Source organism: Prinia subflava, chromosome 11, assembly GCF_021018805.1.
Source record: "Prinia subflava isolate CZ2003 ecotype Zambia chromosome 11, Cam_Psub_1.2, whole genome shotgun sequence".
Classification (NCBI taxonomy): domain Eukaryota; kingdom Metazoa; phylum Chordata; class Aves; order Passeriformes; family Cisticolidae; genus Prinia; species Prinia subflava.
In genome coordinates this window covers 13,157,701-13,178,478 of record NC_086257.1, presented here as the reverse complement: position 1 = coordinate 13,178,478, position 20,778 = coordinate 13,157,701, and the positions used below count along the sequence as shown (strand labels likewise).

The 20,778-nt window shown below is 37.9% G+C and overlaps 1 protein-coding gene across 1 annotated transcript; it reads right to left on the bottom strand.

The window, feature by feature from the left end:
- Positions 1–218: 218 nt before the first annotated feature.
- CPB1 (carboxypeptidase B1) lies at positions 219–19,020 on the bottom strand. The gene is made up of 11 exons (XM_063408191.1): positions 18,950–19,020; positions 18,789–18,864; positions 17,038–17,162; positions 14,655–14,754; positions 13,987–14,088; positions 12,616–12,717; positions 10,209–10,319; positions 10,040–10,130; positions 9,149–9,351; positions 1,656–1,740; positions 219–406 (listed from the first exon to the last, which is right to left on the bottom strand). Exons 1-11 carry the CDS (start codon positions 19,018–19,020, stop codon positions 219–221), a joined length of 1,254 nt encoding a protein of 417 aa, XP_063264261.1.
- Positions 19,021–20,778: the final 1,758 nt, after the last annotated feature.

Below are 20,778 nucleotides of genomic sequence, written 5' to 3'. Positions count from 1 at the left end.
TTTCAACCTCCCAACTAAATCAGTTGCCTTAAAATATTTTATTTCTCTTGAATGTCTAAAATTTCTCTTGAAAACCTTGTAGTTTTAGTGACCTGTAATAGACTAAGAATGTGACTAAGAACATTAAGTATAGAGAAATAAAGGTGTGATTTTTAGGGAAGAACAAAAAGGAAGGCATCTTTGAATAAAGCCTACTTTAATAGTTTTTGAACTCCATTCTAATACAAGTGCTCAAGGACATAGTTGGCAATATACTTAACAGCAAGCAAAGTCTCTTCACAGGTTGGCTTTATCTGAGATTCAGGGAGAAGGAAGCCATATCTCCCCGTGTCCCGGAGCTCAAAAGTGAAAGAATATTTGATGCCTTGGTCATAAGCCCAGTCATCAGAGCCGCCTGCAGCAGGGTCTGTTGGTAAAGAAATTAAATAAAGCTTAACTGGGAAAGAGTGACTACACATCAAATGAAAAATACATCAAATGAGTCAAGTCGCATAGCCAGGAATGCAGAAAGGACAGATAAAAAGAAATATTCAGTGAATTGGTTGATTTATCCTGCTCATGGGAAAACTGCTGTGATTTTAGGCCATTTATGAGCTTTGTGCCAGCTGATTTGTGCAAGCAAACATAAACAAGCAAAACTGCTCCCTCCTTGTCACTATTGTGTGGAAACCATGGGAGAAATGTCTGAGGAACAGGAAAATGGTGTGGTTCCATGGGGGTGTTTAGAAACACTTGGTATCAGAAGCAAATACCCTCTCACTGGGTGGCTTTCTGAGGTTCACAGAGATGAGAAAGAACTGCATATCTGGGATTTCAGCTCTATCTTTTTCTGCTGGACAAAGGGTACCCTCCCTTTGCAATAGCTGCTACAATAAAACAGTCTCTTTTGCTAAGGAAGGAGCCTCCAGAATTGCCAAGCATCACAATACATTTCTAAAGGAAGAATGTCCAAATATATTGTAAAAACTGGAAGAAACTCTTTTTTAAGATGTTTGGGAGGGGGTGGTTAACTATTTGAGGAAGGAGAAACAGGCAAGGAAATTGGCTTCCATATTTAAGTAAATTAAGAGATCTAAAATATGGGGGACTTTTAAGTTTTATAAACCTAGGTTTGGCAACCTTGACTTGGCTTTTGGCACTTCAAAGGCCATATCCACAACTGAGTTCCCAAGAAGAGTATTAATAATTAGTCATTACAAATAGGATTGTAATTAGTATGTGTTTGAGAATGTAATGCAAAGTAGAAGAAATTTGTGCTGCTAGAGCGGTTGAAGGATTCTCATCACACAGTGGAATCAAAGGATTCACGTCATCTTTGATTTGGAGATGCCAGAAATGCAGAGGACCTCAGGTCAAGGTTTTTATGTTTAAATCTAAGCTGTGTATGATTTAGGAATTTGTGCTATGCACATGATTTCATAAACATTTTACTACATCACTTAATTTTCCAGAGGGTCACACACTTCCTGGGATCCCTAAGGAAGAAATTATCCCATAATTTAGAAATGACAGGTCCCATATATGCGTCTTAGTATACGCATATGAATAAAGAAGGAGACTACTTAAAAAGAGGGACAAGAATCACTAGAAAACAGCATTTTATAGTCCTAGTAGCACTTAATACAGATTGTCAGTATATTTAGGTCAATACTTACAGATTGTTGTTGCTGCTGGACCATAAGTATATTTTGTGTTGTGCAAACTGGCCAGCTCTTTGGAAGCAGCTCTAGCTATGGAATTCTGTAACAAAAGAAGAAGAATGATAAATGCAGATTTTCAGAAGCTTTTTGAGTGAATCTAAGCAATTACACTGTTGTATAAACTGAAAGCCATGCTGGAGAAGCTTTTATTTGAACACTGTTGATGACCTTTCAATATGACTAGGTGTCCAGCTAGGTGTCCAGTTGACAAGGCAGGCCCAGCTTGCCCTGGTGTTGTGAAAAGAGCTTGTCAGCAAAGAACTTGTTCTCAAAGGTTTAATGGAGTGTGCTCCAGTCTGTGTATGGTCTGTTGCAGCCTGGTGTACAGTCTGGGGGGGTTGGACAGATAAGGGAACAAGAGGTAACAGCACTTTCTAGACTTAGAAGAAGCTTGTACCAGGTTAAAACTAAATAAAACCCCTTACTTAGAGATAAGAGAGTCTTAGAGAATGGTAATAACTTGGTACAGTAAACTGCAAACATACAATAGCCTTTCTTTTCCTTCTGTTCATGCAGCTATAAATTCAGAGTAGAGTCAGCTCAGTTGGGGGATTTGAACATTGATACAAGTGGAAGCAGATTAAGGTCTTATAAATATTAACAGCCAAAAAAGGCATAAATTACCCTGAAACCATATGTAGTCTCCATAATTTCAATTCATTTCCTGTGCACAGAGGGACTCCTTCAACTCCCACTGGTTCAGTGAGGGTTGGATCAGGCCCATCAATAGTACTATGAAGCTTCGTATGTTGCATTAAGGAAAATTACAGACTTTTCTTTGGAACGTATGGCTTTTCTAATTCTTCATTATACAACATGTTGGTAATAAAACATGAAAACTATTACTAACAGATGATAAATATGAATAATTTTTGAAAGCATATGTTCAGTAGAAGAATAAGCAATGGGTTGCCGTATATTTCTTTATAGCTTGCAGCTGAATGGCTTACTATTCCAGGAATTTCCTCAAGCCCTTTCCTTCTCCGTAGGTTACACTCTGGCTTACTTCCCAGGGGAAGATATATTGTAAAATATTCTCCGTTCATCCTTATGTTTCAAGTGTTCTTCTGAATTACTCAAAAAGAGTAACTTTCTGAGAGAACTTTCTCAGCTTCTAAAAAACATCATCACATGTTTGCATTATCACTGGCAGCTGACTCTCTAGCAGAATTGTAAGTATTTCCCCATTCCCAAATATTTAGTTTTGAACATTTTAGAATTATGGGAGTTTGCTCTAGGAATTTGTGGTCCTTTAGCATATGAAGGATATTTAAACAAGGCAGACCAAAGCATATTTGAAGCTTGTCTTTCCACCTATAACGCTGACTGTGCCTGAGCATGGGGTTTGGTTTCTGGCCTCTTTATCACACAAAGACAAGCAATTGCAAGGAAGAATGTTGTTGTTCTGCATTTCACAATCTTGGATCCAGAGCAATTGGAGTAGCTGAGCTCTTTCCTATGGTCTTCTTTTTTTATTTGGTTTGGGTTTTTTCCTTTCTTTTTTAATCCATCAACAAAGTGATTTTTATAAAATCCATAATAATTTTTAACACATGTTGAGGGAATTTTAGAGGTTGGAGTCTGCTATCTGCTAGCCATGCCATGTTTTCTTCAGCCATCTGTTGTTTATAATATACACATTTATCAGCAGCTGATATTGAGTTAAATCTTCTCTCAATACCAAATGAATTTTTAAATGTAAACTGGTTCTTCCTCTCTTCAAATATATGCAAAGGGGAAATAAAATTTGGAAAGATTGTCTAGTACAATATGCAGACCTTTTGGTAACTGGTATTTGCTCTCTTTAGTTAACTAAAATAGGGACAATAGAATAGCAGAGCTGCTCTGTGGGGTGTTTGACCCAGGGCATTTGTTCCACCCAGCAGACAAACGATGGCTGTAAATCATACCAGAACAGATACCGGAAAAGTATGTCAGGAAATCTTTTTACCTGAGGGATTTTTTATTGTTGGCTAGGAAGTTGTAAATACAGAGATTTGTAGAAAGAGCAGTAGAGATTTCCAGCTGTTTAGAGCCTAGAATCCAAATAAACAGCTTCCTCAAGCTCTCCAGGTTGGAGATAAAGGTGGTGTTTTAAATGACCCTCTCTAAGTGAAAAACATGCCTAAGCATTTATGGCTTCATCATGAAATGAAGCTTTATCAAAAGTTTTGATATCTTTTTGTTTTCCTTTAAGTGGCTTTCTAACATTGACTTTCCTAATACATTTACAGTCCAAGACTTAAAGGCAGAAAAATAAGTTTCAAGTTTATAGGAACTAATGTAATTTCTTAATAATGTAATATAAACCAGCAGGAATAATATGTATTAAGTAAATACTTGTGAGAATAAATACAAAATATGAGGAAAATGCATTTGGGGTTTTTTCAAAATAGCTCAATTACTCAAAGCAATCCATAAGAAGGAAATAATAGGGAGGTCTATCTAGAGGTATATAAATAATGCCCAAAGTTTTCCAAAAGGGCGAAAGTAGCTTGTGTTTTCAAGCCTGTAAATTATTTGGAATACACCTGCAAGGAGAAACATTGTTTTCCTGTTAACCTTTGAGGATACTTTTTGTTGTTCAATGATTTTCTACATCTCTTGGCATAATGGGCTTAACTGAATTGTTGTGGTTTGTTTGGAGTTTGTTTGTTTGGGGTTTTATACTGTTCCCTCTTTTGCAAGGAAAATTTTCCTGAGATTTATAACAGCAGAGAAACAAGCGGCGCCCTGCAGTCGAAGAAATAACTCTAGAATAATACCTTGTAACTGGGAGCAGAATTGGCTTTCCAGCTTCTGACTCCCAGCTGGGCTCTCAGAGCTGGTCATTTCAGCAGAAGGCAGCATTTCCTGTGCTCATCACCCATCTGTGTTTACACTGCAATTACCAATATTTCACTTGGTCTTGTGTACAGAGTGCGTGAGCCAGGGAGACAGAAGAGTTGTGTTCTCAGTTGTCATTATTTTTCATAATTAACAACTTTCAAACCTAGGTTTTTTCAGTTATTAGCTTTTAATGAAAGATATGGTCACTTGCTCACAACATTGGAAGTTTGAACTAACAAGATAAATTATCAGGCTAAACATATTTTGTGTGTTAATAGGTAATTTTTATGGGAGCTTCTCCCACATTTTACTTTCATATCAGCAGAGTGGATTTGCCAGCAAACTGTGACCATTTAGAAACACTCCACAGATGTTGATATGCAGCTGCTGTTTGTGGACAACACCCTTTACCCTCTCAATCTAAGAGCAGTCTGGAGAAGTCTTTTCACTGCTTGACTGGACCCCTTGCTCTCTTCCCTCACTGGACTGCAAACTGCTTTGCCCAAGGCTGAAAATTGTATTTTCCCTTCACATCGGTCTTGCATCCTTTACTTGTTAAGTAAAGGGACCCTCAACTTCCTTTGTAGTGAAAGTCTCAAAAAGTGGATTTGCTAAGTTAGCTTTAGCCAAATGAATTGAAACTTCTGAGCCTTCTTGTTTTGCCAGTAAAAACAGACTCCCCCCTCAAGGGTCCATGATGATGTGTAATTTAGTTCACTGTTCTGTTGTTGCTCATATGCTCCAAGAGCCCAGGGAAGGACTTCAGTGGAATGATTCATTCTCTTTACAAGCCTGTTTTTCTGTGACAATTTCTACAGTGCTTAAGAGATCTGTCCCTGGTGAGAGGGTTTCTACAGCAACTCAGTTGGGCCCTACACCTGTTGGAGACTTGTCTATCAGCCAGATTCGCATATGAACTTCGTCTGGAAGATGCTGCTACTAAACACACCCTTTTCACAATTTTAATCCTGCCAGTTCTGTTAGTTCTGTTGTGGTAAACTCAGTGGAGGAGCTGTGAAGCCAATTTCAAACACTGCTTTGCTGACCACTTTCCTGTTTGTTGTGTGTCCCAGTTGACTTTAGCAATATTTGCTGTAACAAGCAGCACAATCACATTAATACAATCTGTGCAATAGCACACACACAACAGCAACAGATTGCAGCTCCTCATTGGCTTGTCTGAGTCTCTTAGGAGTTCTGCTATCCAACAATTCTTACCCATAGGTCTTCATATGTCTTAAGCATATTCAAGACTTCACAGCAGGCACAAAGTTAAATAATGAGACTGATACTCACAGAAATGCTATATATTTGAATTTCACTCTTGCAGGCTGCACAGACTCTGCGCATATCTCCGCTTTCTAATATGTCCTATTTTAAGCACTCAAGAGGAAGTGAAATGCTAGACCGACCCAATAAGGAAGGTTAATTTTGGTGAGTTGAAACAACAACCCATGCAGCCAGTATGCATTCAAGTAATAGAGACTGGGATTATCTTGGGTTGTAAATGAATGTAATATTCTGCAGCCTGTGAAACTGTAATAACTCACCTACATTAATCTGATAAGTGTGTATGTGCTGGCTGCACACATGTATTTGGTGCTGAGTTTAACTGAGAGATGGAATTGAACTGGAAAGGAAGGAATAGCACAATGCACATTCCTCTGCTGTCTCAAACTGCAGTTCAGAGGCAAATCAAATACAAACAAGAACTGATAAAGCTAGATTTGTCTGCTGAAAATGAGGGAAGCATAGGGTGACCTAGTGGGAAGCTAAGGCAAATATATGAAAGGGATTAAAAAATATGGGCTGAACTGTTTATGAAAAGTCTGAATAAATACATAGTTCTTTATTGCAAGAGGACAAAAATTTGAATAGTAAAATAAAGATGAAAATAGTCTTTTTGGGGTGTGGAGAGATACTGGTCTTGCCAAGCATATTTTGTTATTGTGAAAAACTAATGTTTCTGTTCCCTGAGAGGGAAGGGAGAGGAATTCAAGTGTGCATTCTGTGTTCAGGGCAATATGCCAGGGTATAGTAAAGAAGGAGCCAAGAGGATTGTGAAGCAGACAAAATATGATTCTCCAAAAAGAGGACATATTTCTTAAGGGTGTCATCACAAGAATATTGTGTAACTTCTGAGAAATTCCTGACCTAGATTTTCCTGTCTTGGATGTTTTCATTTTTGTTGTTTGGATAACAGTGAAAGTTTTGTGCAACTCCTAGGTTGGGCGGACAAAACAACAACCCTGAATAAAGGGAGACAAATTTGGGGAAAATCCTTGTGAGCTGTGGGATTTGTAACCTCACAGATCCTCTTGCATCTCAGGGGAAGAATGGGAAGTTGTGAGAAGGAAGGGACATACGTGACTTCCATCACATTTTACACTCCAAGACAAGGCATGGTTGAGGGACAGTTCTAATCCCTGGCTCTAAATAAGTTACAGTAACTTTGAGTTATTCTGATTTGCTGAGCAATGCCGTGGAACATAAAGGAGTTCTCAGAGTGCCCTGTTCTAGCTGACAAACCAAAACAGTTTTAAGCCTTCTGGTGATTTCTTGAGGCTGTAAACAGGAAAAGTCTTTTGAGCCCACGCTGTTCATTACATGTGCAGAGAAGGAAGGTACAAGCATTCTGTGGACCTTTCTCTTCTGCAGACTTAGTGTCCTTAATTTCAGGTTACTCAATTTTTGCACCCTTCTTCATCTCAGACACTGGAATGCAACATAAGCCCCATGGTATTATGTTACTTTTAATTAAATATAATGGAACAAAATGTTATTAATGAGAAGCAGACATGCAAGGTTTTGTTTAAACACATGTCCAGTTGCTCACTGAAAGAGATAAGAAATTGCAGCTATATTTCCTTTAATTTATTAGATCTGTCAGGGTAAAAATAACATCTAAGATAAGATAATGGCATTATAAATTTTACTTCTTCATTTTAAGAATGATTTATGATGCTTTTATTTGCCCAAAAAAATCTGTTAAAAGTTAAGATTCTCATTCTTCAGCATTTCTCCAAATTCGAAATTTAGACAGAATTTTTAGACATTAAACACAGCAATTGGCATAAAGTAATTCCTCTTTTTGTAGCTCTCTTATCTCAAGCAAGTACAGTTATTAATTGAAAATGTTACATTTAAGAATTTTAAAACCTAGCAAAGCACATAGGTTCTTTCTTACTGCTAAGGATTGTTTTAGTAATGAGTTATCAATGTATTTTTTCCATTTAATCTGGTGAGAAATGCACTGTACATTTAGCTACATTTCATCACATTTGCTCTTCATTCAAAAAATAGGGGCAGAATTTCATGCAAATTTTTGACAAATAAGAACTTTGTGATCTTGACAACAAAGCAGCTTCAAGTGTTTAGTGCTGTTTAGACTGAACTGTAATATGTGAATTATGAAGTTTTTGTAAAAAATGAAGGCAAGTCATTACTACCACTCCCTGGAATAATTTCAATTACAAAATTCCTGGAATATAAATTAAGAAAACAAAATCTTCATTTTAATTTACTCTTCTCTTTTAGGCTGTAAAAAAAATCTAACAAGAAACTTCACTCTTGGCCCCAGTTTGTATTTGTGTTCAGAACCAAGACATGTATTTGGGAGCACTCATAAATCTGTCAAACTTCCACACCAGAGCAACACACATTGTTGTTGCCTTGGACTTTTGGCAGCATCGAGGAAAAAGGGGGAATCAAAATGTGTTTGTTTTGTCTTGCTTTGTTATTTTCCCTGCCAACAGATTCTAACTGCTAATATGCCAGAGAACTGAAGTAATTTTATTATTCATGATTGTTGATTCTTGGACTATGAAATGTTCACAGCTTCTATACACATTTAATAGTTCTAAACTGTCTATCTGTTTTTAAGGATTAAAAAGAAAAGGTCTTTCTTAAATGTCATTAGAGTGTGGCTTTTCTCTAGAATTGATAAAAGAGGAATTGTCTTTTTAAATACCACATTTATCGTCTTCTAAATAAAATGTTTGTGTTTAAATCCAGGCATGTTGGAAAAGGTCTCAAAACTGAAACTTTTTACATCTTTTGTATCTGTTTTCAATTATACTTTTGTCAAGAACTACCTCATTGTCTTGACCCTGTACCAATAGGAGTTTCACTATTTTAGTTCAGTGAGAACTAAGGTTCAGTAGAAAGTGGTAGACAGAGATCCTTGCCTGCTGTTGATAACAGTTAAGTTATTTCATAGTTATTACAATCTGTCAAGCTGCTAGCTTGGCTTAGAGACCATAGAGGTTTTATGTAAAATATTAAAGGTACACATACAGCAGCCTCTGGGATCAGCAAGAGGCAGTGCTGCCCAGCAGAGTGGATTTCTGGATGGCATGACTGGAAGACAGAACTGACATTGTGTCAAATTCATTGTGCACATGAAAATTAAATAAGGCTCTGAAGTTCATCCTGTACTTGAGCTATCTTGAAACCACCATGGTTTCACTCATTCTTCCTAAGACTAAATATTTGCAAAAAATGGCAATATGGATTCTTTCCAGATGTTAAAGAAACTGCTTGAAGTTGAAGGGACCTAAGTAGCAAGTGATGATTTTTGCTTATTCTTTTCATTAAGTCAAAATGACAAAGAGACTTACCAGCTCCTCGTAATTCGATGGCAAATCGTATGTGTATGAGTAAGGAAACAGCAGCAGCTGGGAATAGGAGTGAATTGTCAAGTATGCCTTGATTGTAGAAAGATGTTCACGAATAAAATCAGCCAAAGCCTTGGTCTCCTTTTCAGACTCAGGTGCAGAGCCACAGTAAGTGGAAGAACAGGGGTATTCTGAGGCCCCAACAGCTGAGAAGAAAGGTGAATTTAATGAGTACTTAAATGAAGAAGTAGATTGTTACAAGAGTCATATTACACCACTTTTGTAGGTAAGCCTTGGAAATCCTGATAATACATGCCATATCAGAGGAGGGATTATTTTATGGCATAGTTAAGACACTGGGAAACATCCCATAGCAATGAATAAATGTGGTCTTTACAGTGTCCATAGTTGGAAGAACAAGAATACAGATGTAAAGCCCTATATTAAGGGAATATTTTGAGATATTGATTTGCTTTAGTACTTAACTGTCCTCTCCTGGCATATCTTCTCCACTGCTAAGGCACTTTGATGGAACAGAGAAGTAGAAACCACTTGAAAGAGACCTGTTTTCATGAAAGCAGTCTCCTTTGGTTTCTCCTCTGAACTCATAGCTATGTGTGTGTCTGTATATATGTGCATACATGTGTGTAAGTATATATGTGTATATATGCAGATGTGTGTGCAGATATGTTCATAGAAATAGCCATACAGATGATGCTAATAGCCAAAGTTTGGCTTTTTTCCCAAAACTGCTATAAAAATTAAACACAAGCTACTCCACAGTGCTTCACTCAAGCTGAAGCTGGACCATCAGGTAGGGGAAATCCATAATTAAATATATTGGCTATTGCACTTGTGTGTAATTACTTGCAGCTCTTGTTAGGAGACACTTACTGCACCAGCCAGCATCCATGTTCCTGTTGGGATCTGTCCCAATGCAAGTGCTCCCGGCATTTTTAGAGCGTGTCTTTCTCCACATGCGGTCCTGTAACAGAGTCATAGATGAAAACCAAAAGTTCTGACAGTTGACTTCTCCAACAGTAAGAAAGAAGAATGTACTTACGTTTGTCCAAGTGTAAACGTAACCATCAATGTTAACAACGGGCAGAACATAGAAATCCAGCTTGTCGAGAAGTGTGGTCATGACAGTATCTTTTCCATAGGTCTCCACAGCCTACTTGGAGAGAAGTAGAAAAAGCTGATGATGCCTTCACAGATGTGTATCTCCTGTGCATATGTAAAGATCTGGTTCTGGATCGGTAATTAAAGAATGTGGTAGAAAAAGTCATCCAGGTCACTCCAGCACATGAGATGGCACCCCTGTGTTGTTACATGTGCTTAGATTTGCACTGACCCAAACCACACTGCTGTTAGAAAACCATCTCGTACTGCTAGATAAATTATAAGATGAAGGAGTGTTGATTTTGAGCAGGATAATAAATCACTGGAAAAAGATTTCCATCTACTAGCTTCTTGATTACAGGCAGAACAATATTGCTGTCCATATATATTCCTACATCCTAACACCTTAAAGGTTAGAGTTTAATTTCTGTGAGAATGAGAAACAATTATTTCCATTTTTGTATCTGTTGTGCAAAAATTTCATCAACAACCAGAATTATAGAGATATTTCTAAGTAGCATCCTATCACATTTCCAATCATAATTCTGTGGATGCATTTATTCATAGGGAGATAGATTTTTCCCTGCACTTTTGCAGACACAGATATTGAATAACAAATAGGAACTCCTGCAATAACCTCTATATCTTGATTGTTCATGGTCTGGCTATGCTTGTTCATAGATTCATACCAGTGTTGAGAGACCATACAAGGATCATGGATATTTGCTTTAAGTGTGTTGCACCCGTGTTTTGGTTACACAGCTATAAAGGGCAACACACGTGCCAATGCAATGGAAAAGGCATTTTTTGTCCTATAACTGACAAATAGGAGGGTGGGATATAAAACACAGAAAAGCAGTTTCAGATCACTTGAAATTATTTTTCCTGGTTTTTATTTTATTCTTGTTTTGAGTTTTTGTTATTGTCTTGGTGGGTTTCTTTTTTGAGATACCTATAACAATCCACCTTGCTCATGTTTTTCTCCTTTTTTTTTTTACTTTTATGTCTAGAAGCAATCCCAAGTGAAATTCTGATGATGCTCAGAGGTCTGTGCTTTTAAAGCACTTCTGCCTATGGACACACTGAGCAGAGGCACTGCTGGTGTCAGGTACACCCATGAATTAAGTGACCAGACAGTGAAAATGACAGCTACAGTGACGTGAATTGCTGAGAGAAAAATGGTACCACATATTGTCTGCAGCCTTATTAGGCACTAATGAAATCATATTCCCATTGACTCCACTGAAATGTCATTTCCAATTTCCACTGCTCCCTACACAAAACCGCATGCCTGTCTGATAAGACTGAGATTGTACTTGCCACCAAGGCCTCTGCCAGCTTGGCTGGCTCATGTATATTTGCTTTCCTTCTCTTGGGTTTTAAATTCCAGCTGCTGCTTCTGGTGTGGTTTTATTTATTTGTTTGGTTGGTTGGGTTTTTGATGTTTTTTTTTTAATCTTCCAACAGAAGTTATTATAAAATTTGAGATTCAGTCAGTAAGTTGCTCTGCTAAATTGATCTTCCCCATCTGAAAAGTAATATACCTGACTCTGTGAAGATGACTGTGCAGCATTTGATAACCCCCACCTGCTTTATAGTGGTGGTGAGAAAGAAAATATAAAGGACATAATTGTTTAATTCAAAAAGTACTAAAGTACTCCAGACTGAAGTGAAGCTAATTTCACCTGTGCAGTTATTCCTTGAATATGGTTTTGTGTTTTATCACCTTTCTGTACAGCCTGAGGTGGCATCTCAAAGGGGTGTATATGCATTTCCTTCTTCCTGAGTGGAGCTTAGGGGGCTTCAGTTGTAGTCTTCCTCCTTTCTTGGGTACATTTCCTCAGTGCTGAGCTGAGGGTGGGTTTCCATCCTCTCTGTTGCCTTACTGAATAAAGCTGGTTGCAAGGAATCCACCACCTGGCAGAGCAGCAAGCCAGCTGTTCTGGAGTGTATTCTGATGCCTTCTGATGTGCCCTTGAATTTTCTTATTCTTTATATTTGTGTACAGAACATGGCTATGTTTATAATGTTACTAGAGCTGTTTGCCTTTCTCTCACCTTTCTCTGACTACAGGTGCAAAATGAATTTACAAACTGATCAACCATTGTAGTTGTCAGTTGCTCTTGGACATGTTTCAGATGGTCTTAAGCTGCTGACAGATTACAGGTCCAGGCACAAAGATCTGGTTTAAGTAGTTACACCTTAAACCTCTGAGGTGAGAAGAAGGCATGAGCAGACACGTATTTAAAGGGGAAAAGGCAGTGGCCTGAGCTCTTGCTGCTCATTTAAGATTTTCTTAAACATAGTTGCATTTTGTAAAATATTTTTTCATCATTAAGCTTACTGACCTCTTTCACAAACCACTGGCAGAAAGCAGGGCTGATCCACTCTCTTGCATGGAAACCACAATCCATAAAGATGGCCTTCTTATTTGGACCACTTTTTCCCATCTAGGAAAAAACCAAAACAACAAAAACAACACCCCAGGGCTTGAACAAAATAAATTATATGCAAAACAAGTCAATCAGCTTGCTGACCTAAAAGGTCAATCTTTATACAAATATAACATTCCTTGTTTAAATGGAAATCTATGGAGTGCTCCCATCTGTAGCTGACCATGATAGTCAAGCTAAAAAAAATTCCTAATAATTTCATTTTTATTAATGTAGATAAACTTTTCCCAGTTATTTGATTATTCTGCACCGTTGATTTCTTTCCTGTAGTGTCTCTAAAAGTTTATCTTGTATGTTTGAATAATATATTATTGTAAATACTTGTGCATTTTATGGTAAGTACTCCTTATTCTTTCACCTTTGTTTAAGTTATTGTCTTATTAATTCATAAGATTATGAAAAAAAATTCGATGGTTTAAACCCAACTGACAACTAAGCACAACACAGTAGCTCACTCAGAGCAAACTTATGGGCCAAGCATAGTTTAATCAATAATAATAATAATGATAATGATGAAAAGGAAAACAACAAAAACAAAAAAATAAACCCCAAGAAAGACAAGTGATACAAATGTAAGCAATTGCCCAGCCAGTCCCTATGCAGTGGCCCTGACCCACCTTCCCCCTAGTTTATCACTAAGCGTGAGCCGTGTGGTTTGGGCTATTCCCTGGGTCACTTGGGGTCAGCTGTCCCAGCTGTGTCCCCTCCCAGGTGCCACTGCCCTGGCTGGTGGTGTGAGAAGCAGAAAAGGCCTTGGCTCTGTGTAATCACTGTCCAGCAGTAACTACAACATCCCTGAATTCTCAACACTGTTTCCAAATCAGCATGAATCCGAAACAGCTCCATACGAGCTACTGTAAACAAAATTAATTCTACCCCAGTCAAAATCAACTCAAAATTATGTATGGTGAAGACAATTTGTTTCCTGTTGGCAGAGACTGACATTTATAGATGCTTTTAGAGCAAATGAGTTTACACACAACAGATGGAGAGAACATAAAGGTAGATGATCATTCAAATAGGTCTCAGTAGTGTGATTGAATTTATGTCTGAACTTCCAATAATGCTTTATGCCCTTTTAAAAAATATATAAATTTTTTTTTAAAAAAATCATAATAGTAGTAGTAAACAAAATATATTAGATTTTCTGCAAAATGTCTATATACTTTAGATATTTTGTTAGCATCATTGGTGTTTTACTAGATATCCTGATCTTACAGAGGTTAATAAGGGAAGGGTCTGGCATGAAGAAATCCAGGCACTTACTTTGAGAAGGTACATTGGCCGTCCTTCATATGTTTCCCCAATTACACTGCGAGAGACAAGGTCTGGGTTCTGAGCAGCAATATCAGCAGTCCAAGCAGCTATCTGTTTAATGAAGAGGTTAGATCTGTTGATGTCTCTGTTCCTCAGGTCCAGACTGATTAATTTGCAGACTTCAAGCCAGAACAGTCTTTCTGAGCATCTAACGTGGCCTAATATTTAATACAATTTGTAGATTTCCAAAGAGACTCTGCAAAGATGTGAAGACTAAGATGGCCATGATTACATGTCAGGAAAACTGAGCATGGCTGTGAAAAAAGGAGGAAAGGATCTTACAGTAGGACATGAAGAGCTAGAATTGAGGCAGGGAATGGAATTGTTTAGCAGAGGAGATGGGAGAAGTAGTGAAAAGCAAAGAGGAAATTAATAGTGAAGCATTTCAGCCTAGTTGTTGGATTTCTGCCAGAGGTTCTTTGCAGCATTGGGAGCAGAAGTATCTCCAGAAGTGTAGGTTACACAAACTAGCTCAGTATTGAAGAGGAAGGAGAGTTTGGAGGCATTATCATATCAATGGATGTAGCAGAAGAGGAAAAGGGAAGAAGGCTGGTAGCACTTTGACTACAGAAGTTAAGGTACCAAGCTGATAATGTGGTAAATGTTGTAGGCTTTACCGTGTCCCAGTTGTTGTACTTCTCATAGCTGTGGCTGGCAGTACGAGCTTTGCTGTCAAACTGGGCCTCCAGTGCAGCCTGCAGGTTGTCAATCAGAACTCTGCAAGAGAGCACCATGAAAAGTGTCAAGGGAAATATACAGCAGCCCAGCAGGAAGGTAAGACATTTCAAGGTCTGCCCAGCATTCGGGCTGCATAGATTGTGAAAGGAAAGGTGGGCAGGTTGAAAATAAGAGATATTAATTTCAAGTTTCAACCTACGTCCTGCCTCAGTCTTGCCACCAGGACTAGGAACCAATAGGCTCCTGCCAATTAGCACCTGCCTCACTCCCATAACAACAAACCTCCAGGATGGCAACAGTTTGGTTTCAGAAAAATGGCAATGCTGAGACAGGGTGTGTTTAATGTAAAAATGAGCCCTAGCTGATCTTAGGTTGCCTGTTGGTTCTGCCTCAATAGGAAAAGGGCCCTCTTGAACTTTTGGCACTGGAGGAGAGTTGGACTGCAGCAACATTTCAAAACCAGACAGCAACCCAGAGATGTTTGCCTGATGAAATTCTCTGGTAAACCAAGCTTCCAAAGGTTAGATGTGGTTTAACAGCTCTGTTGCTGGTAGCATTATCCATCCTCCAAGCGCTTTACTGTATGTGAGGTGAGCTATTAAACAGAACACACAATTGCAAAAACCCCTCAACATCCTGCCTGGATTCGTTGGATCTCTCCTGTTCATTTTTCTCTGGGGCTGACACAAAGGCACAACTTATCTCTGAGCATGCTCTTGAGGACCTTTTGCTCATATTTCAACCTTGGCTATCAAAAAATGAAGTCCTCTTGTTTTTCCAGAGCCTGTGTTAAAACTCTTACAAATCTTATTCATCCAGGATATGTCCTTGATCATTTGTGATTTGGATAGAGGAACAGGAGGCCAGTTTGTGAGGCACCAGCAGCCTTCAGTACAAGCATTGTAAGTGACATGTCACGGCACTGCAGCTGCACTTCAAAAGAATTGTAACAGCTTGGGTTGTTACAAGGACAATCCACTCAAGATTGTCAGGGACAGTTTTCAGACATTCTGAGCCTTTGTTGCAATCAAAAGATTTGTGCATGGACCTGAGGCAGTTCATGAATATTATGGGAAAACTAACACACGTAGAGTAACTCCTTTGCTAAAGACCAATTCCATTGTAGGATTATTGATAACCATTTATTCTAGAGTGTTTTTAGATTCTGTTCCTGCAGAGGCATACAAATCAGACACAATTGACATGATGCCAGTAAATTTAGGATGGATTATCTTTTGATTTAGCAGATCATGAAAGTTATCCTGAGAACTGTGTGATGTCCAATGAAGAAGTTTGGTCTAGTAGCAATGACAGTGGGGCTGAGAGACAAAAACTCTACACTCAGACAAATGAAATAACAAAAACTTGATCAAATACTACTTATTTTCAGTGTCTAAGTACATGGTGTTGACAGACTGTATTTTACACATCAAAGAAGCCTCCTAATGAAGCTGGGCAGAGCCCTTTTGCAATGCTTAAGTGGAGTGAAACGAGAAATTAAGACAGACAACCCCACTCCACTCCAGCTCGAAGTCAATTTCTCATCCCCCGTTAATGCTTACACAGTGATTGGAAGATATGAAGTAAAGAACAGGACCAGGCAACTCCTCATTCTCCTTATTCTTCCACTAGTGCTACTCACTACAGTGCTTCTGTTCCCAGTGATGTGTAATGTGGCAGTGTGCGCTGTTTACTCCACTTGTGCTGCAGTCATGTTCGGTCAGCTCTCTCTTTGGAGACATCCTTGCCATGGATCAGCTTCAGTCAGCCCAAAGCTGTCCTGGGACTCAGTTTTCTATGCCTTCTGGGCCCTTCACCTGGCAGCTGTCTTCTGTCTGTCACATGCTGGGGTTTTTTGGCTCTCTAGCTATTGTTCTGCAACTCAGTGGGGACCTGCTCATGGTAGCCCTTAGGGCTCTCCATTTTATTTTCTGGCTTCTGTTCCCTGTCCATTTTCCTCCTCTGGTGTATTTTCTGGCTCTTTCTAGACCTTTGCTGCATTTGGTCTGTTGTAGGAAATATTTCTATCTCCCTCCTTACTCCAGCCTTATGTATTGCAGTGACCTTTCACCTCAGGGAAGTGTCTGGTACTGCATCTCTGCTTCCTGTTTCTTGCCTCTATCAACATTTCATCTCACCCCTTCAATGCAGACTAGTTACAGTCCATTTGAACTGTCACAGGAAAGCTGAACCCAGTAGAGGCATCCACAGGGACGAAGTTTGTGACAAGAAAATCAGTTGACCAATGTAAAAAGCTCAAACACATTCTCCATGGCATTTAGTACCATTCTATTCAAAGTATGGCAGTGAGAACAAACTTACTGATACTCCATTCCACTTTCTTTCAAAAGATCTTCAACCTTAAAAGACTTCTCCGCTTCAACTCGGAAATCAACTTGCATTTTTGGCCTTACCAATGTGACAGAGTCTGGCTGCCAAAAGTCAACCTGAAAGAAGGCCAAATGAATACATAAACAAATAAATACATACATATGGCTGTGACTTTTAGATTGGTATATGTGTGCTGGTGAGGTTGTGATCAATACACTGAATTTCATGCATATCTTGTTACACTGATTCAGCATTGCTTCCCACAAATATCAACCTAAATTCCTGGAAATTTTGATTAAGATTTTCTTAGGCCCTGCATTTTATATGGCAGAATTCTGAAGATGACAGTGAAAATTTCACAAATGTCCAGAATTCTCCAGCATCTGCATTCATACAGAATTGTGAATATTATAACTATATTTACAACTTCTTTCATTTTTACAGCTTCTTTCATTTTTTTTGCCCAGGTTTTTGCATACAAATGTTAGAGAGGAATAAAGTCAGTATCAGGGTTAAATTGTATGAATATTTTACATAAATCAGCTGAAAAAGACTGTTGTCTGTATGAGTGCTTTTAAAAGAGGTTGCTAAAGTTGATATGAGTAACTTGTGCCTTTGAGGATGTTTCATTCAAAGTGGACAATGTAACAGCAGTGTTGTTACTACTTCCCTTATTTTTGCTGAAGTAAGCATCCAAGCCTCTGGATTTAGTGCCCTGTTGAAGGCTAATGGAAACAAAGCTGATTTGCCAGCCTGATGCCTTTTCAGCCTTTCATCTCATGAGGGTAAAAGAAATTTGGGCTGGTTATTCATGAATTGTGTGTCATTGAGTGAGGCGATGAATATACAATTACATCAGTCCTGATTGACTGCTTTGTATAACAGCGGCATTTCAGGGATCTTTTCTTAAAAGAAAAAGAAAACAAACAATCCTTTGATACTTCACACTTAAAAGCAAGCATGGTATGTATTAATTTTGTTAATATTGGCAGCACCATTCCAATAGTATATTCTTCTACAGAAAACTGATCCAGCATGCTGTAGTAGCCTGTTGATGATGGGTCTCCACATCTGTACTTCATTAAAAATATCATCCTTTCATCCTACAGCTAATGGTGTCTTTTTCACCAACAGCTATTTTACTACATCAAAGCTGAACAGAAATATTGAAAACACATTTGCTGTCTTTATTGTTTTTCATTGTGTCATTGTGTCATCATTTATCTACATCAAGGTCAGTGAGAAACATGCAGTTTAGAGAGAAAAGAAGCTTTAAAGTAAAGTCAGAGGAGAAAAGATGACATGAGAGACTAGAGGCCAAAGGAAAATTCATTTTGCTGGGAGTATAAATTTTTAGATTATTTACATGAGGAAAATGTTTCACCTGTAATGGTAAAAGTTCTGGTAGTTGGAATTTCCATGATTTATCTAATATATTCTTGAAAGCACCCCACACTGAATACAGCATTTGAGATTTATTTATTCTATTAATAAATTCTGATGGGCACTTTGACATTCAGACTGGGTAAACCAGACTTTCTTGGAAGGTATTTGAATGTTTTGTATACAGCTCTGATTTTATCAATTTATCCTATTCCTTCTGAAGAAATGATACAGCTGATTTGAATAAAATCAAGATTAGATCTTTAATTCAGTATTACAATTTTAAAAAGCCTGTTATTTGAGCAAAAGGAGAAATGTTTCTTGCAACTACAATATAACCACTTCCCCAAGTCCTTTACCTCCATGATGCTGGCAAGGAAGTTGAGGATTTCCACCTGCTCATCATTCTGTGGAAGCACACGGAACACCTTCTGTCTGTAAAAGGAGAAAAAGATTCAGTTTGAAAGAGCTGAAAGCCTTTTGATCATGCAGAAGAAATCACAGATAGGTCTGTTCTTACCCATCAAAGGAAAGATCCTGCAGGTGAGCAGAAACAGATGCAGCACCTATGAGAACCAAGAGTGCCCACATTTTTTCAAACAGGTTTTCTGTTATTTTTGTTCTGTTTTTATAACTTGTTTTGTCCTTCTTTTTATCAATTATACACCAGAACAACTCACTGATCAACTGATAGTTTATTCCTTTGACCTTGTATTATTTGCATACTATTTATAGTGTGTGTTTTCCTCTGCACCTGTGAAAACAGCTGAAAGTCTCACAAGGGGCTGGGTAAAGAATCTGGTATTTGAGCTGGATCACCCCTTGAAATGAGAAAGTGAATTTAATTTACTTTGTTATTTTCCTGTTTCATGGAAATTTAGATTTGTTTTTAAACTGGTTGCTGAATTACAAACTTTATAATATTTTATTGTTACTTTGTGTAATGTAGATGTCCATCAGATGTTGTTGCAGTGTACCTGGTCTTAATCACGATGTTCCTTTTCCTAAATAATATAGGTTTGAATTTGACATATTATTGCCAAAGAGGATTCTACCAACTGGGATATATACCAGTTAGCTTTTTTTTCTTTTTTTCCCAACAGAGAAGAAAGGTACTGAACTGGTTCTTTGCTCACTTCACTGAAATTTAAGTCAGGCATCTGCAGAACTGAAAGTGCAGAAATTTCTAGTAGCAGTAGGGTTGTACATACACTCCATGTAATACAGCTGCTGATTCTTGTACATTCTCTAATTTCATTGGATTGGAGGTAAACATCTTAGGTTAAGGTTTACTGTGGGATTTACTAAGGAGATCAAATGAACTGTAGTCATACAAAAGCATTTTTATCTTTAACTTTCGTGTTGTGCCTACTCTGAAGAACAGTGGTGTGTTTGCATCAGTGCACTTGCATCTGTTTAGTTTTCATTAACGAGTACTTGGCATTGAATGCAACATTAATTGTGTGTTGATGTTGTGTCCTGATGTGACTGATGTTTTCGACAGGGAGCCTCTAAATGAATCAGTGTACAAATAAATAAAAAATGGAATTTACAAACTCAGTCCTGTCTAATGTTATACCTAAGTAACCAGGCAAATAAAAGGAGTTCAGACACAGATAATCTCTCTCTATATATGTATTACATAATATGTGAAAAGTTACTAGAAAAATAATATAACTCATCTCAGATTAAAAGATGTAGTTACAATTTCAAGGTACAGAAATTTGAATTGTCGTTGAAAATTTTAAGAATGTGGCATCAGACTTGACACCTAATTTTTTTATGAGGTTCTCTGGAGTCAGCTCACTAAAGCGGCCTTAGATACAGAATAGCTAGAAATAATTTTTTTAATCAATGTACAGCTCATGCTTATCAATAGGACCCATAATTAATACTTTTCTAAAGGGAGAGTCAAAAATTTTACCAGGCCTACTTATAGAAAACTGTCTTTGCCAAACTATAGGATTCAAACTTAGGTTGCAATTAATAGCCTAATTTGTAGCACTGCAAGCTCTTGTCCGGTAATAATCTTACTGAGAGACAAGCCTCTGAAGACAGATGACATCAGAAACTCTTCTGACAGTATCAAAACAATACTGCAGAGTCTTCAGAAGTTTTAATTTTATGATGATGAGATTATCACTATAGATATTGGTATCAGATAAGAGAGTCTGATCCCATAAAGACAATCGCAAACACAACAATGTGGAGATGATCAAGCACAGATCTTGCAATGAATAAACAATCACAAGAAGTAATTAAACAATTTGCAGATGTCATCATTCCCTGCTGTGAAGCATTTTGGAAATAGAAATTGCCAGATTTCAAAGACTGAGTTTACTTTTAATA

Coding starts and splice junctions, on each gene's coding strand:
- CPB1 (XM_063408191.1), bottom strand. CDS start 19,020: ATGTGGGCACTCTTGGTTCTCATAGGTGCTGCATCTGTTTCTGCTCAC. Junction 12,718..13,986: donor GGCCAATGTACCTTCTCAAA/GTAAGTGCCTGG, acceptor GTTTTTTCCTAG/ATGGGAAAAAGTGGTCCAAA. Junction 9,352..10,039: donor CATGGATGCTGGCTGGTGCA/GTAAGTGTCTCC, acceptor CTTTCTTCTCAG/CTGTTGGGGCCTCAGAATAC.